The sequence below is a fragment of the Cetorhinus maximus genome, chromosome 20, assembly GCF_964194155.1.
Source record: "Cetorhinus maximus chromosome 20, sCetMax3.hap1.1, whole genome shotgun sequence".
Taxonomy (NCBI): Eukaryota; Metazoa; Chordata; class Chondrichthyes; order Lamniformes; family Cetorhinidae; genus Cetorhinus; species Cetorhinus maximus.
The window spans coordinates 10,821,475-10,836,586 of record NC_135898.1 but is presented as its reverse complement, the minus strand read 5'-3'; the positions used below and the strand labels follow the sequence as shown (position 1 = coordinate 10,836,586).

At 43.2% G+C, this 15,112-nt stretch overlaps 1 protein-coding gene across 9 annotated transcripts in view; it reads left to right on the top strand.

Moving 5' to 3' along the window:
- Window positions 1-15,112, top strand: part of LOC144694842 (uncharacterized) — a 70,021-nt gene that overhangs the window by 49,447 nt on the left and 5,462 nt on the right. For 8 of the 9 annotated variants that reach the window (XM_078565474.1, XM_078565476.1, XM_078565473.1 and 5 more), the window contains 4 exons: window positions 834-924; window positions 1,826-1,956; window positions 2,533-2,652; window positions 3,965-4,104. In XM_078565474.1, the coding sequence (XP_078421600.1) occupies window positions 834-924; window positions 1,826-1,956; window positions 2,533-2,652; window positions 3,965-4,104 (482 nt within the window). The remainder of the gene's footprint in view (window positions 1-833; window positions 925-1,825; window positions 1,957-2,532; window positions 2,653-3,964; window positions 4,105-15,112) is intronic. The other variant, XR_013579834.1, reaches the window with a different exon arrangement.

Sequence of the window (15,112 nt, the reverse complement as noted above, 5' to 3'; positions counted from 1 at the left end):
GAGTAAAGGGAAGACCTTTTAGAACAGAGATGAGGAGAAACTTCTTTAGCCAGAGAGTGGTAAATCTATGGAATTCATTGCCACAGAAGGCTGTGGAAGCCAGGTCATTGAGTGTATATAAGACCGAGATAGATAGGTTCTTGATTGGTAAGGGGATGAAAGGTTACGGGGAGAAGGCAGGAGAATGGGGTTGAGAAACTTATCAGCCATGATTGAATGGCAGAGCAGACTCGATGGGCCGAATGGCCTAATTTCTGCTCCTATGTCTTATGGTCTTATGGACAAGAGTTCACATCTAATGTAACAAGGCATATAATGATAAATTACTTGATCAATGCCAATATACCTGATCCTATCCTGAACTGTGTATTCATTAGTTTTACTCCTTATTTACCGCTCTTTACAAGTTTTAACGCTCACCTGAGTATATTACTGTTCTATTTTTGAAGTGTCTCAACTCACCCATTAGATTTCAGTGTGTAACTCACAGAAGCTGGGAATCTTAAGTGAAAACAAAAAATGCTGGAAACATGGACAAAAGGCCATCAACCTGAAACATTAACTCTGTTTCTCTCTCTATGGATGCTGTCACAGCTGCTGATTAATTGCAGCATTTTCTGTTTTTAATTCCTGGATTTCTGTTAGTATAAGTACAGAAATATAAACCCTCTGAAGTCCTCGATTTGATTCCAGCATTTCATTCACTCCTGATGCTCTCTGCTTGTGAAATGAATCCAATGAACTCTTAAGGAAACTGGTGCTGTGAGGAAGTGAGTTGCAGACTCTCCTGCTGTCAGACACAGATTTATGAAGACAATCTGTTTTTCCTGCAGACTGCCACAGGCCCAAATCTAGAGGCACAAAGATTTTGCGGTTAGATTATTGCACTTCAGAGAAGGAATTCGATGAACGGATGCCTGCTCAGTAAGTCTGGACCACCTAAAATGGTGGCTGCTTCTACGAACATTAGAGGGAATGAAGTCATGTTTTGTTGTTCAGTAAATACAGGGTGTGATAATCTGTTGCAATGCAGTGGAGCAGGGAAAGAGTCCTGAATATAAGGTCATGCATCATCAGGAATTCAAAAGAAATTTCTGCCATTACCCTGACAGTGGTTAGAATGTTGAAGTAAATAGTATCGATGCATTTAGGAAGAAGCTGTCCACGCACATGAAGGAGAAAAGCAAGAGAAGATGTTGATTGTTGTAGGGTTGTGGATACCGTTTGGTCGGCCTTAATGAATCCTTCATAGTCTTAGCAAGGTTAACTATGTATTATTAACTACAAGAACAATGCACATACAATACAGTGAAGGGTTCAAGCGAGCAGCTGTCTACATGCATGCTTTGCACGTAGCTTTGTCCAACACTGACCCCCTAGGTGTGTGTCATATGTTCTCTTACATCACAGTGCGGGACTGTACTCAGCCCCACGTTAACCCTACCTGTGCCAGACCCTTATACTAGATTGATGGGGTTGTATGAGCAAGGGTGGGAGGGAGGTCATATGGAGCATAAATGCTGGCTAAAGGGCCTCATTCTGTTATTAAAAACGTTGTAATGGTGGCTTAGGATTGCTCATTACACACCCAGCCTTTGTCTGCACTTTAAGTAGAAATGTTTTAAAGCTGGCAAATTTCACAGTCCTGCTGACAGCTGCAGACCATGTTCCACTTTCTTCCCCCTATTGTGACACAAACGAGCTTATGTTGTTAGTGAAGCTCAGAGTAGGGAACCTCTGAAGCTCTGAACCCCCATAACTTTGGGTCTCGGTGTTGTCTTCAATGTGAGGCATGAGATGAATTTGTGACACTGTTTGATTGCAGGTTTGATGAGCTTCACAGACACTTGCCATTACCGGAATACACCAGGAATGATGGAAAACTGAACCTTGTATCCCGATTTCCAGAAGAGGCAGCGAAGTCCCAGCTGGAACTGAGGGTGTGCAGTGTATACGGTCAGCAATGTCTTGTGATTATCAAGAGTTTTCCAATGCCTTTTCCCTCACCTTGCATCAGTCCCACAAGGACTGTTTGTTGCTACTTAGATATGAATGGCAGAAGCTTTATTTGATATGTCATTGCCTGCTGCTGCCCACTGCCCACCATTTGGGAGGGGTGGACATTCCATGGGTATTAGAACTCAATTCTGTTCCACCCCCTCATCCTAATGTTGTGCATGTCTCATTGACTGTTGGCATGGCTTAAATGTAGATGTGTGTACGCAGAGAATCTCAGCTGCTTAATCTCACCTTGTAGAGGATCATACCCTGTTTATAAACTGGGAGCCAAGATTAACTGATGCTGATTTCCCTTGGCTGTTCCTTAGCTTAAGGCTAGACAAATTCCTGGTTTCATGTCATGCAAACATAGTATAGAGCAGGAGGAGAGATCCTGGAGCCCTGAATGTCTGATAATCAGGGGAAATAGTATGGCTGTTTTTTGATTGTGGAACTGAAAATGAAATGCATTTGTGTTTCGGACTGCATTGTTGTTCGTAATTTTTCTGATTGGAAAGTGCCTTGCTTTCATAGGGCTCAGGCTGGATGATGGCAATGCAGGAAGCACCAGCTTGCGTCTGGAACTGACTGACACCATTCATGTCCTGGTCCATGCAGAGCCGCTGCAGGAAGACCGGGATGCGCTCGAAAAAGGTTCGTTCAAAGCTCTCTTTCTCTTTTTCTGTGCGTGTTACTTGTGTGAACCTCTGTGTGGAGTATGAAGGGTTGGGAATTCCCTGAAGCATGTCTTTTGATGGCACAGAGTCATGTGAAGTGGATCCATGTTTATTGGCAGGTCGATCGTCGTTGATCTGACCTCAAAGTATTAAGAAAAGTGATGTTCTCATCACAACTGAGAAAACCCATGCCAAATATGGTTTGCATTTCTACAAAGCCTTTCACAACCTCAGGAAATACACAAATGCTCTACAGCAAATTATGTCTTATGGTCGCTGTGTTGCCATGGCTGCCCTGCTTTATCGTGCACGCCTTGTGTGCATGGGAATGTCCAGGGAATCTCAGCTGGTTATGGCACTGCAAGGAGGATCCAAGCCTGTTCTCTCACACTTAGTGGAAGGCAGATACTCAGTGAAGGACATTGCAAATCAATGCAGAGTACTAAGGAATTCAGCCTGAGCCAAGATTGTAAAACTAGAAGCAATGGTTAACCACAGGAAGCCTTCCTGCTTGACACAGAGGCACAGTTTTTGGGAGGCATCAGTGGGTAATCCTGATCTCTCCAAATGCCTCCTACCCCAGCTCAGGATTAGCGCTGTTCCAATTTTTATGCCACAGGGCTATCTCTGATTAGTTTGAGCAGAATGGGGCCATCACCCAGGTGTAGTTAGCAGTTACTAAAACTGAGGCATGTCAGCTGGATGATCTTTCCTCACTGTGTTGCTCAGGGGATGGTCATAGTGGCAGAGGCAAGATATGCAGCTACAGTCCACTGCGTTATTGAAGCTATTCCCAATTGACTGGAGGTCAGCAGGGTGGGCGTTATGGGGAGGGGTGCGTAGGGTTGTGATGGGGGTTGAAGGGATCATAATGAATTCCACAGTTCGAGATATTAGGGATGGGGAGTTGTGTTGATGCAGTAGAGAAGTCTATGACACAGAAGTGATAATAGAGCAAGGAAGCTGAGTTTCTAGTGCACTGACAACAGGAGAACAGGGTGAGCTCAGAGGAAATTCCTACTTTCTGTACTGGGCAGTGAGAAGTTGGGATTGGTAGTGGTGATGGGCAGTTGGCATGGAGGAACGATGCTGTTGGCAACAGTGTAATGGTTAGTCAAGTTTCTCAATAACTATGGGTTTGCTCATGACCAAAACTGACAAGCAGAAGTTTGGGCAGATATGTATAGGTAGACAAGGAGTACTTGTTGAGAAGCAATGGATCGAAATAAGCTTGGAAGGCAGCTCTTGTGTGACCTGCTGTCGGTAAAGCTGCCATGTATTTTGTGCAGTGATTCTCACCAGAATGGAGGGAGATACAATGGATGATGCAGCAATGAGAAGATTGAGAGACTCGAGTGAGAGGCCTGGGGCCCTCTGGCATATTTACAGCACCCAGGACACTGACAGGATAAGGAAGTTTTTGCAGAAGGTAAGTTTGGATTTTGAGCACTCCTATGTGAATTCTTGATTGGCTTAGAGACACTGCAGGTCAGGGTGGATATTGAAAGTTAGTTGTGATTCCACAATGAACACTTGGCTGCCATGAGTCTGCCCTGATGAGGACCAGTTGGTGAATCATGAAACCATCTGGTGCTTCTAACACAAGGGAGGCCATTTGGCCTGTACTGTCTATGCCAGCTCTGCGCAACAGTGACTTACTGGGTCCCCCTCCCCCTTGTTCTTTGGCTAGAACCCCGCAAATGTTTTATGTTTTTCTTTGAAATAATTATCTCGAGATAATTATGCAATTATCTTGAGAAGGCCTCAATTGAACTGCCTGCATTGCTATGAGAGAGAGCATTGCATTTCCTAACCACACGCTGTGTTTTTGCTTCGTCACGCCATTGCTTCTTTCCCCATCACATTAAAATGGAGCCCTTTGGTCCTCAATCCATCCACCAATGGAAAGTTTCTCCCCACTTTTTCTGTCCAGACCCCTCTTGATTTTGAACATTTTTCTCAAATCTCTCAATCTTGTCCTCTATAAGGAGATCAGTTTCTCCAATCTGTGCACAGAGTTGAACTCGACAATAGTGAGATCACCTTACTTTTGAAGTTCTAAATGTGGAATCAGTTTGGGTAAAGATGAGAAACAGTCAAGTTCGGAAGTCAGTTGTGGGGGTAGTTTATAAGCCCCCTTACATTAACTGCACTGCAGAACAGGGTTTTCCAAAATAAATAATAGGGTCTCGTAAGAAAGACATAACAATAATCATGGATGATTTTAATCTACATATAGACTGGATGAATCAGATTGGCAGTGGTAGCCTGGAAGGTGAGTTCATAGACTGTTTTCAGGACAATTTCTTAGAGCAGCACATGCAAGAGCAAGCCAGAAAACAGGCTTTTCTAGACCTGGTAATGTGCAATAAGACTGGATTAATTAATGACCTCATTGTAAAAGAGCCTCCAGGTGGCAGTGATCATAACATAATTGAATTTTGCATTCAGTTTGAGGTGGGGTGGGGTCGAAGACTCGTGTTTTAAACATAAATAAAGGAAATTACAAGGGTATGAAGATAGAGCTGGCTAAAGTGAACTAGGAAAATAGGTTAAGGAGATAGGTCAGTAGAGATACAGTGGCAGACATTTAAGGAGATATGTCATAACACTCTGCAAAGATGGACTCTCAGAGAAGGATGCACCATTCGTAGTTAAGGGAAGTTAAATATTGTATCAAATTGAAAAAAACAGACAATTGCATGTAGATTAATAGCAGGTCAGAGGATTGGACAGAATATAAAATCCAGCAAATAATGGTAAAAAATGAAGAAATGAGGGAGAAATTAAAGTATGAGAAAAAGCTAGCCAGAAATAGTTTTCTAACCCTACATCTATCAGCAGGAGTACCTCATAGAAATGTCCATCAGATTAGAATAGGAACCTGATCTTTTGACCTATAGACCAGATAAGGAAGGTAGCGGTTGACAGTGCAGTGGATTTTCAAATGTCTTCACTGCGTATAAATCCAATCCAAACGAAAGAAATGAAAGTTTCCCCAAGGTCTTATGAAGCAACAGGTCAGTAGTATATTGAATGCATTTCATGGTATCTGAAACTCCAGGCCAGGACCTGAGCTCAGCACAGAGAGTTCAGAATGGTGGCCAGTGTGAGAAATGGTGTCCTGTTTAAGATGGTTTGAGTATTAAGACTTCACCAGACAAAGCCTTCAATCTTGAACAATGTGTAATAGAGGAAGGTCATTTATCAGACTCATGATTCCATTAGAAATGTGTAGAACTGGATCAAGTTCCATGTAGCCAGTCTTGGTGCTGTCCTCAATAATACTGCTCTAGCAATTGTTTTCTCCAACACTCTCACCTTCGCTCAGGCAGACAAGTCCATTCCATCACCCATCATGGTGTTTCCATTGCAGCAGGTAATGTTTTGTAATGCCTCAATACTAAACAAACCACACATCCCACCTGAATCCCATATCAGTCAGTAGTGATAAGAGAATGTAAAGGTGAGGTGTTGTTGAAAGCTTTCACTGGTGCTGCTTTTGTGCAGTTGCTTGCTTAAACATGTTGACAGTATTTTAGCTGACCAGAGTCTTTTTATGCTTTCATAAATTTAAAAAGGATAATTTTTTGTGGGAGGATAGACTTATTTCTAACAAATTATGATTACCAGCAATAGGTTTGGAACTTGTGTATTTTCTCTGTTGATTTTGATTCACAAATACTAAAAGGTACAATGTTCTCCTATCAAAGGTAGGTGGCGAGGGAGGGACTGGGAGCAGAGATTTTTAAAATGTATTCTAAATGTAAAATATATTGGGCATCACGGGTTGGGCCAGCATTTATTGCCCTTCCCTACTTACCCTTGAGAAGGTGGTGAGCTGCCTTCTTGAACCGCTGCAGTCTATGTGGTGTACGTACACGCACAGTGCTATTTTGGGAGGGAGCTCCAGGATTTTGACCCAGCGACAGTGAAGGAACGGCAATATATTTCCAAGTCACAATGGAGAGTGGCTGGGAAGGGAATTTCCAGGTGGTGGAGTTCCCATCTATCTGCTGCCCTTGTCCTTCTTGGTGGCAGGGGTTGTGGGTTTGGAAGTTGCTGTTGAACGACCTGACCCCAAGATAACTGCACATCTTTCCGAAGAGGTTGTGCAATCGGAGCTGGCAGAAAAGTTTAATATTTAGAAATGTGAGGTTATCTTCCAGGAGGCTGAATGAGGGCATGTGCATGGGATGAAAAAACAATAAATGACACAGAAACTTGGGGTTCAGAAAAATAAATTTTTAAAACTAAGCATTGTGTCTGTGCTTGATGGTGCTGGGGAACCAAGGCTAGTGACAGATCTTACCCTTGTTTGTATGCAGAAGTGACATTTTGACTTGAAGATAAAATTCAGTGTGTGTGGTGGAAGGTTACTCAGTTTTTAACTTGACAAGAAAATTCTAGCATATAAGTAGTTGCCAAAAGTATTCCTTTCAGGCATGTGTCTGGTGGCTATGCAGTTAGAGAGGTCAGACATGACCTGAAAAATGCTGGGTTCAAGTCCCAGTTAGGGCCCTAGACATAGGCTCAGCTAGGAGAGGTTAGGTTAAATAATTTAATGGTGAGGGTCAGTGAATTCAGTGCGGAGTAAGATCAAGTGCAAACTCGATGATAACTGTAGGGAGTGTCACCAGAGACTGCTGGGCTTTACTTGAATTCACATCTCCACAAAAAATATTTTTAAAATCCCATTTCACAACAGCTGTGGGATTTGAACTCAGCCTGCCTTTCCTTAAGAGCCATGGCTCTGACATGTTACCACCAAAGCTTTCACACTAATAATTTTTTGGAACTTAAACTTAGCATTTGAGTACAACTGTTTCATCACAAGATGAAAAGACTTGGAGATACTCAGACTCAGGCCAGAGCCAGTGGTTAAATGAGTAAAGCATTTACAAAAATGCTCCAAACATCTTTCTTGCAGAGATGATGGTTCAAATCTTTGCTTGTCACAAAGAACAATATGTACTTTTTAATTAATTATAATTGGAAATGAATTTGATTATAAATTATTACAATTAAATTGATAGCTAAACAACTGGAATTATTCCAGTGGAGATACATCTGTTTCAAATTTCAACTCCGTCTTTATGCACTGACATCATGAGTGAGTGAAACACAGCCATGTCTCATCAGCAGGACACTTGCACTCACTCACATTTTTCACAGTCTTCGGATCATAGCAGTGGCAGACTCAGCCTGCTTGGCTTGCACATGGAAGCTTCCCATCTTTCCAAATGCAACGGGCAGGTGTCTACACAATACTTTTAGTTAAAGGACACACATTGTCCGAGGGCTTGATATTTCTCTCTCTGATGTTGACTAGGGGGCAATCACCCGCTGATTCTCATTAGCTTGAAGTAATTACCTGGTGTGTTATCATTCATTTTCACACAGCTGTGAGTGACACAGATTCAGCAAAAAAAAACCCTGTAATTCTGCTGCTGACCACATGAGGACAGACTGGCTAAAAACCTGCAGCCAAAGCAGGCTGCTCTATTTAAATTCAGACATCTACTGTGAGATGGCAGAGCACAGTACAGCTCATTGTTTGCTTGCTTAAAAAAAAAGTCAGTAATTTACAGCACAGAAAACGGCCATTTGGCCCATTGGTCCCTGCTGGCTGGAGGCAGAACAATCCAGCAATTCCACTCCTGCCCCACCTCCACTTGTTCCCCATAGCCCTGCAAGTTTCTTTCTTTCTGGCATTTGCTCCCATCCCATTTCCATTCAAAATCATGGACGGTTTCCACATCCACCACTCTTGTGGACAGTGAATTTCAGTTCATTATTGCTTGCTGCATTCAAAAAGTTCTTCCTCCAATCCCTGGCTGTATCTCTTGCCCTAAACCTTAAATCTGTGTCCCACTCATCATCGTACCATCAGCTGTGAAGACCTTTTCCTTGTATACCTTACCTAATCCGGTCATAATTTTCTACACTTCCACCAAATCTCCCCTTAATCTCCTTTGCTCCAAAGGAAAACAACCCCAGCTTTTCCAACTTGAACTTCTAATTAAAATTCCACATCCCTGGAACATTCTGCTAAATCTCATCCAGGCCCTCTCAAGCACACTCGCATTCTTCCCAAAGCGTGGCGATGGGAACTGGACACAATATCATTGTGGCCTAACCAGAGTCTTAAAGGGTCAGTATAAGTTCCTTGCTTTTGTACTCAACACCTCTATTTATGAAGCCCATGATCCCATATGCTTTTCTAACCATTCTCAAAATATTCTGCCAGCTTCAAACAATCTTGTTCCTGCGCACTCTTTAGAACTGGGCTATTAAGTCTGTATTGCCTCTCCCCATCCCTTCTGCTAAAATGCATCACTCACACTTCTCTACATTAAATTCCACCTGCCACTTCTCTGTCCATTCTGGTAGCCTATTGCAGGCAATTCAGATCATTGTCTGTTTACCACTCTTCCAAGTTTGGTATCATCAGTAAATTTATAAATTTTACTACATATTTCAAGATCCAAGTAGCAAAAAAAAAGTGACCCTCTTACGAATGCTTGGCAAACACCACTGTCTACTACCATCCTCCAGTCTGAAAAATAACTACTTACCAAACTCCGTTTTCTGTCCTTAAGCTAATCTTTTATCCAAGCTGACATTGACCCTCTCATTCCATGAGCCTCAATTTTATTTATCAGCCTATTTTTTTTCTTTAACAGTTCAAATTCTACCATCTGCCATGGTGGGATTTGAACTCAGGTCCCCAGAGTATTACCCTGGGATCCTAGGATCTCTGAATTACCAGTTCAGTGACAATACCACTACACCACCTGGTGAGTAGCATCAGCCTATTTTTTTTTAAGGCAACAGCCTATTATTTTTTTTTTAGATTTCAAATGTTTTATTTGCATATCAAAAAAACAAAAATCAGTTACTGTGCATGCCAAGAGACTCAAACACTTACTTAATATCCAATTAGACAACATCCACCACATTCCCTTCACCCCCCTTAGTTAATCAAAGATTTTAATTAGATTAGCCAAGCACAATCTGCCTTTTACAAAACCATGCAGGTTCTCTAACTCAAACCTCTCAAACTGCCTGTTGGTGTTTTCCCTGATTAAGGATTTCAAAATCTTACCCACTAGTGACGTTAGACTACCTGGCCTGTACTTGCTAGGATTGTCTTTACACCCTTTCTTGAATAAGGATGTCACATTTGCCACTCTCTGTCCTCAGGAACCTCCACAGATTAAGGCAAGCCCTTCCACTATCACCACCTTCCACTTCCTTTAGCAACCTGGGATGCAAGTCATCGGGACCAGGTGACTTATTTACCCTAAGTATAGCCAGCCTTAACAGTACCCTGCCTCCCATTCAATCTCACACCATTTCTTCTGCTATCTCCACTTCTGTCTTTTGTCAGATTTCTCCTCCTTAATAAACATAGGTATTAAGAACTCATTAAGTGTTCCAGCCTAGTCCTGCACCTCTAAGCATAAATCACCTTCTTGGCCCCTCGTAGGGCCCATTCCACCTCTTAACGTTTGTAGGCCAGTCGAAGATTTTTGGGTTCCATTTTATGTTGAGCACAATTGCATTCTCATATTCTCCCCTAAACAGCCAGCCATCATGAAACCCAGTCATCCCTTGAGAGCCGCCCATCCCTACACGACCCTCCAATACAAAGATGTTCTTCTAAATGCTAGCTCTAAGTGACTCTTTTGGGCTGGCCATCTGGCTCACTAAGCGTAAGGAGGAGTAGACCATTTGGCCCATTGGGTCTGCTCTGTCATTGTCTTAACTCCACTTTCCTGCCTGCCCTACATCACCTTTGACCCCACCTTGTCAATCAAAAATCTAACAGCCTTGAATATATTCAATGATCCAGCCTCCACTCTTATCTGGGGAAGATAATTCTATAGACTAATGACCCTTTGAGAGAAGACATTCCTCCTCACCTCTGTCTTAAATGGGAGTCCCCTCATTTCAAAACAGTGTCCCCTCTTCTAGATTCCCCCACTAGGAGAAACATCTTCTCAGAATGTTCCATGTTTCAGTAAGATCAGCTCTCATTCTTCAGAATTCCGCGAAGTACAGGCTTAACCTGCTCAACCTTTCCTCATAAGACAGACCCCCTCATCCCAGGAATCAGCCAAGTGGATCTTCTCTGAACTGCTTCCAATGCAACTATGTCTCTCTAAGTAGGGTGACCAAAACTGTACACAGTCCTCCCAGGTGTGGTCTTACCAATGCCCTGAGCAGTTGCAGCAAGACTTCGCTTTCATACTCTATTCCTCCTTGCAATAAGAGCCAATGTTCTGTTTGCCGTCTTAATTACTTGCTGTGCCTTAATGCTAACTTTTTGTGCATCAAGGACAAGGACACCTCGACCCCTCTTTATTGAAGCATTCTGCAGCCTCTCCATTGTAATGATGTTCTGTTTTTCTGTTCTTCCTGCCAAAGTGGAAAACATCACATTTTCCCAAATTACACTCCATCTGCCAAATCTGCGCCCACTCACTTTGTTTAAGTCTCTTTGCAGACTCTTTGTATCTGACTCACAACTTGCTTTCCAAAGTATCTTTGTATTGTCAGCAAATTTGGCTATATCAAATTCATTAGTATAGATCATAAATAGCTGTGGCCCAGCAGTGATCCCTGCAAGACTCCACTAGTAACAGTTTGCCATCCTGAAAATCACCCATTTATCACGATTCTGTCTCCTATTAGATAGTCAGTTCTCTATCCATGCTGGTGCATCACCCTCAACATCATGACCTCTTATGCAGTAGCCTTTTATGTGGCACCTTATCGAATGCCTTTAGAAATCCAAGTACACTACATCTAATAGTCTCCCTTTATCTACCCTGCTTGTTACATCCTGAAAGAACTCTAATAAATTTGTCAAACACAATTTTTGTTTCACAAAACCATGTTGACTGCCTGATTGTATGATTTTCTGAATGTCCTGTTACTACCTATTCAATAATAGATTCTAGCATTTTCCCCAATGACAGACGTGAGACTAACTGGCCTGTACTTTCCTGCTTTCTGTCTCCTGCCTTTCTTGAACAGAGGCATTACATTTGCACTTTTCCATTCTGCTGGGACTTTACAACCAATGCATCCATTTCTGCAGCCACTTCTTTAAGACCCGAGGATGCAGGCCGTCAGCTTCAGGGCATTTGTCAGCCTCAAGTCCTCAGTATTCTCTATACTTTTTCTCTAGTGATCATGATTAAGTTCCTCCCTGCCTTATGCTTCATGATTTTCTACTATTCTTCAGATGGTTTCTGTGACTTGTACGGTGAAGACAGTTTAAAAGCCTTGTTCAAAGCCTCTGCCATTTGCACATTTCCCATTAAACACTGCAAAGTTCTTCCAAACACCAACTCTTGCCTCCATCATGAGGCCATCCTCCACCACGTCCAGTGCAATGAACAAATCTAGCAGTCCAAAACAATTACAAGACACCACACTGAAATGTTTGTAGCCAAAAGTGATTTTATTCTCATCAGCCATCTTCTGAAGCCATCCAATCTGGTTCACACAATGAGACATTCGGGCTTTGACCTGGAGACAGACAACATCATTTCATCAAACTGGAATGAAAACCTTTTTTCTGAAATAGCCTATTCTGAGCAGCCAAGTCTTTCAACAGGGGAATAAACTTTGAGGAACTGAATTGATAAGTATTTGCCAGTAATCTTCCTCACTAGTCTTCACCCTGACACCCTTTCAGGTAAAGCAAACTTATGACAAGAAATGGTAATCTTTTCATATCTGCTTAGGTGGCAGAATCTCTTCTCTCCCGATTACAATGAAAGCTTTGTCTTTCTTGAAATTGCGCATACTAAGCATGCAAGCACAGATCTTAAAAAGGGGTCGATATAAAATAAAACCCGTCAAAACATGCATCGCAGGGTCTCTTAAGTGGGCGTATTGTCAGTTTGCCAAAGGTTTTGTACTTCTGCTTCTTCTCAGCCCCTCTCCCTAAATAAAATGCTACAGACCCAATGAACAAAAATAGACAGACTATGGCTAAGTGTCCCATTTGGAAATGGGCTTGGTATAACCCACACCAGCTGCACCACTCCTTTCCTCCTTGCAATCAGTCATGTACCATTTTTTATCCCTCATCCCTACAACTACTAGATGCATTTGCCATTTTAGTGAGACACTCTCCCATTTCCAGGTGCGGTTGGTCTGAGCCTTGGCAGATGTTTTTCCCGCTGTGTCGAGTTTTTTTATTCCTCAGCGAGAGAGAAAAACTGAAGTATCTGGTACCCTTCATTTCATTACAGGCCAGAAACACGACCAATGCTGTGTCCTTTCACATGCCCACACTGGCAGTGCAATGGTTAGTCCCATGGAGAGTTCATGAACAGCTTCAGTCTTTATGGTTTCCCATTATCATCTTACTGTAGAGTTTCTGTTGCTCCTCTTTGTAGGTGTCCTTCACCTTTTGCCTCTTCAAGCTTCCATCCCTGCAATGCACATACACACCTGATTAAAGCCAGGTACTATGTACACTTTGAGAGTCCAGCAGCTCCCAAAATCTAACAAGAAACAATGATCAAACAGATCACACACAAACCATGATTCGCACTCCATCTCTCAAGCAGAACAATGTCCACTTCTTTCTTACACACTGCTGCTTCAGAACACGGCTTGGCAACATTCAGGAAACCGAAGCAAGGTTGACCAGTCTCGCTCAAAGATCTTACCTGCTCTAACTGTTCACCTATCTCTCAATATCGGTGAACATTATACCTTATAAATTGTAAAAGCAGCAACTACGACAAAAGTGGTGCCCACTGTCGTTTTGCTGCCTTCGCGTGTCTATGTCTACAGATTGTGCTGACATACGAACAGTGGGGCAACTGGCCTGGTACAGCCAAAAACCCTCAGTGTGGTTCACATCAGACTCTGAACTTGGCAACGACCACAATCTCCACGGTAGTTCAGACAGGACCAAACAAATTTGCCCACTGAACATTTCCTGATACCATTGAATTTGTCCACAGTGACACAAGAAGAGAGGTGTTTTCCACTGCATTTGCCACCAGAAAATAAGCATTATAACAGTACACAACTACTTTTATTCAGTCCAACGACAGAGAAAGATTCTGTCCAGTACTCAGTTGTGCCCAATTACTTACATGGATGTTTTTCCCAGCCTGTCTTCCCCAACCTTCAGACTCAGAGCAGGTGAGAGCCAGGCAGTGCAGTGAGTCCTCGAGTGCCAGCATCAAGGTGTAGCAGAGTCAAAGTGAAGGAGGCCACACCCCTTTGTTTTTTTTTTTACAGCACTAGCAAACTAGGTACATTTAAAGCTTCAATGACAGGCTAGGGAGAAGATAAGTGTCTAAGGTAGGTGGCTAGGATTTGAGGTATGGGGGGAATCGAAGGTTGGGGTGGGGTGGTGTCACAATGTTAGGCTTCGGGTTGGGTTGGGCCTGGCCGGTGTTGGGGGGAGGGGGTGTCAGGGAGGGCCTTGGGGTTGGGGGATTTGGGTGTCGCGTCTCCTCTGGTCAGGTCAGGCCTGGGGAGCGTGTGGGTTTGAGTTCGGCCTGCAGGGGGAGCTGGAGGAGCAGTCCCATGCGGATGTTGGGAATCCTGTTCATTTGTAGGTGGGGCGGTGGGTGTGCAGTGGGAGACTCCTGGGGTGGGGAGGGTCGTCGGGGGAGTGGGTGGGGGAGACCCATGGGGGGATGCTCAGGGGTTAGGAGGATCCCCTAGAGGGTCGGGGAGGTGGAGAAACCCAGTGAGGGGTTTGTCTGGGTCTGTACGGTAGAAGTTAGAAGTGGTTTTAATTCTTCTAGCTTTTTCTGTGTAATTACTAGTGTAACCCAGTCAGAATCATTTGAAGTTTGCAATTTAAGTCGCATTTCCAGATGGTTCCCAGCGCAGTGCAATTGCCCATGGGAAGTTTGCACCTTACTTGTCAACTTCCGAAGGCGATTCCCCAGCATATCTTTGGGGTACCCCCCACTGCATCCGATGCTGGGGAGCTCGGATGATATGGCCCATAAAAGCAGATAGTAAGATTTTCTACAGGTACTTTTTTTTAAAACAAGCTAAAGTGAGCATCGGTCCTCTAGTGATCAAGTCTGGGGAATTGATAATGGGAAATAAGGAAATGGCGGATGCAGTGAACAGACATTTTGTGTGTCTGTCTTCACTGTAGAGGCTACAAAGAACATCCTAGAAATATTTGTAAATGAACAGGTGAAAGGGAGGGAGAAACTCAAACAATTACAATCCCCAGGATACCGAGAAAACTACTAGTACTAAAGGCCGCCAAGTCCCTAGGCTCTGATGGACTTCATCCTAGGGTCATACAAGAAGGGGCTGCAAAGACAGGAGATGCATTGCTTGAAATTTTCCATAATTTCCTTGATTCTGAAAAGGTCCCATCAGATTGGAAAATAGTGACTGTAACTTTTCTATTCAAGAAAGGAGGG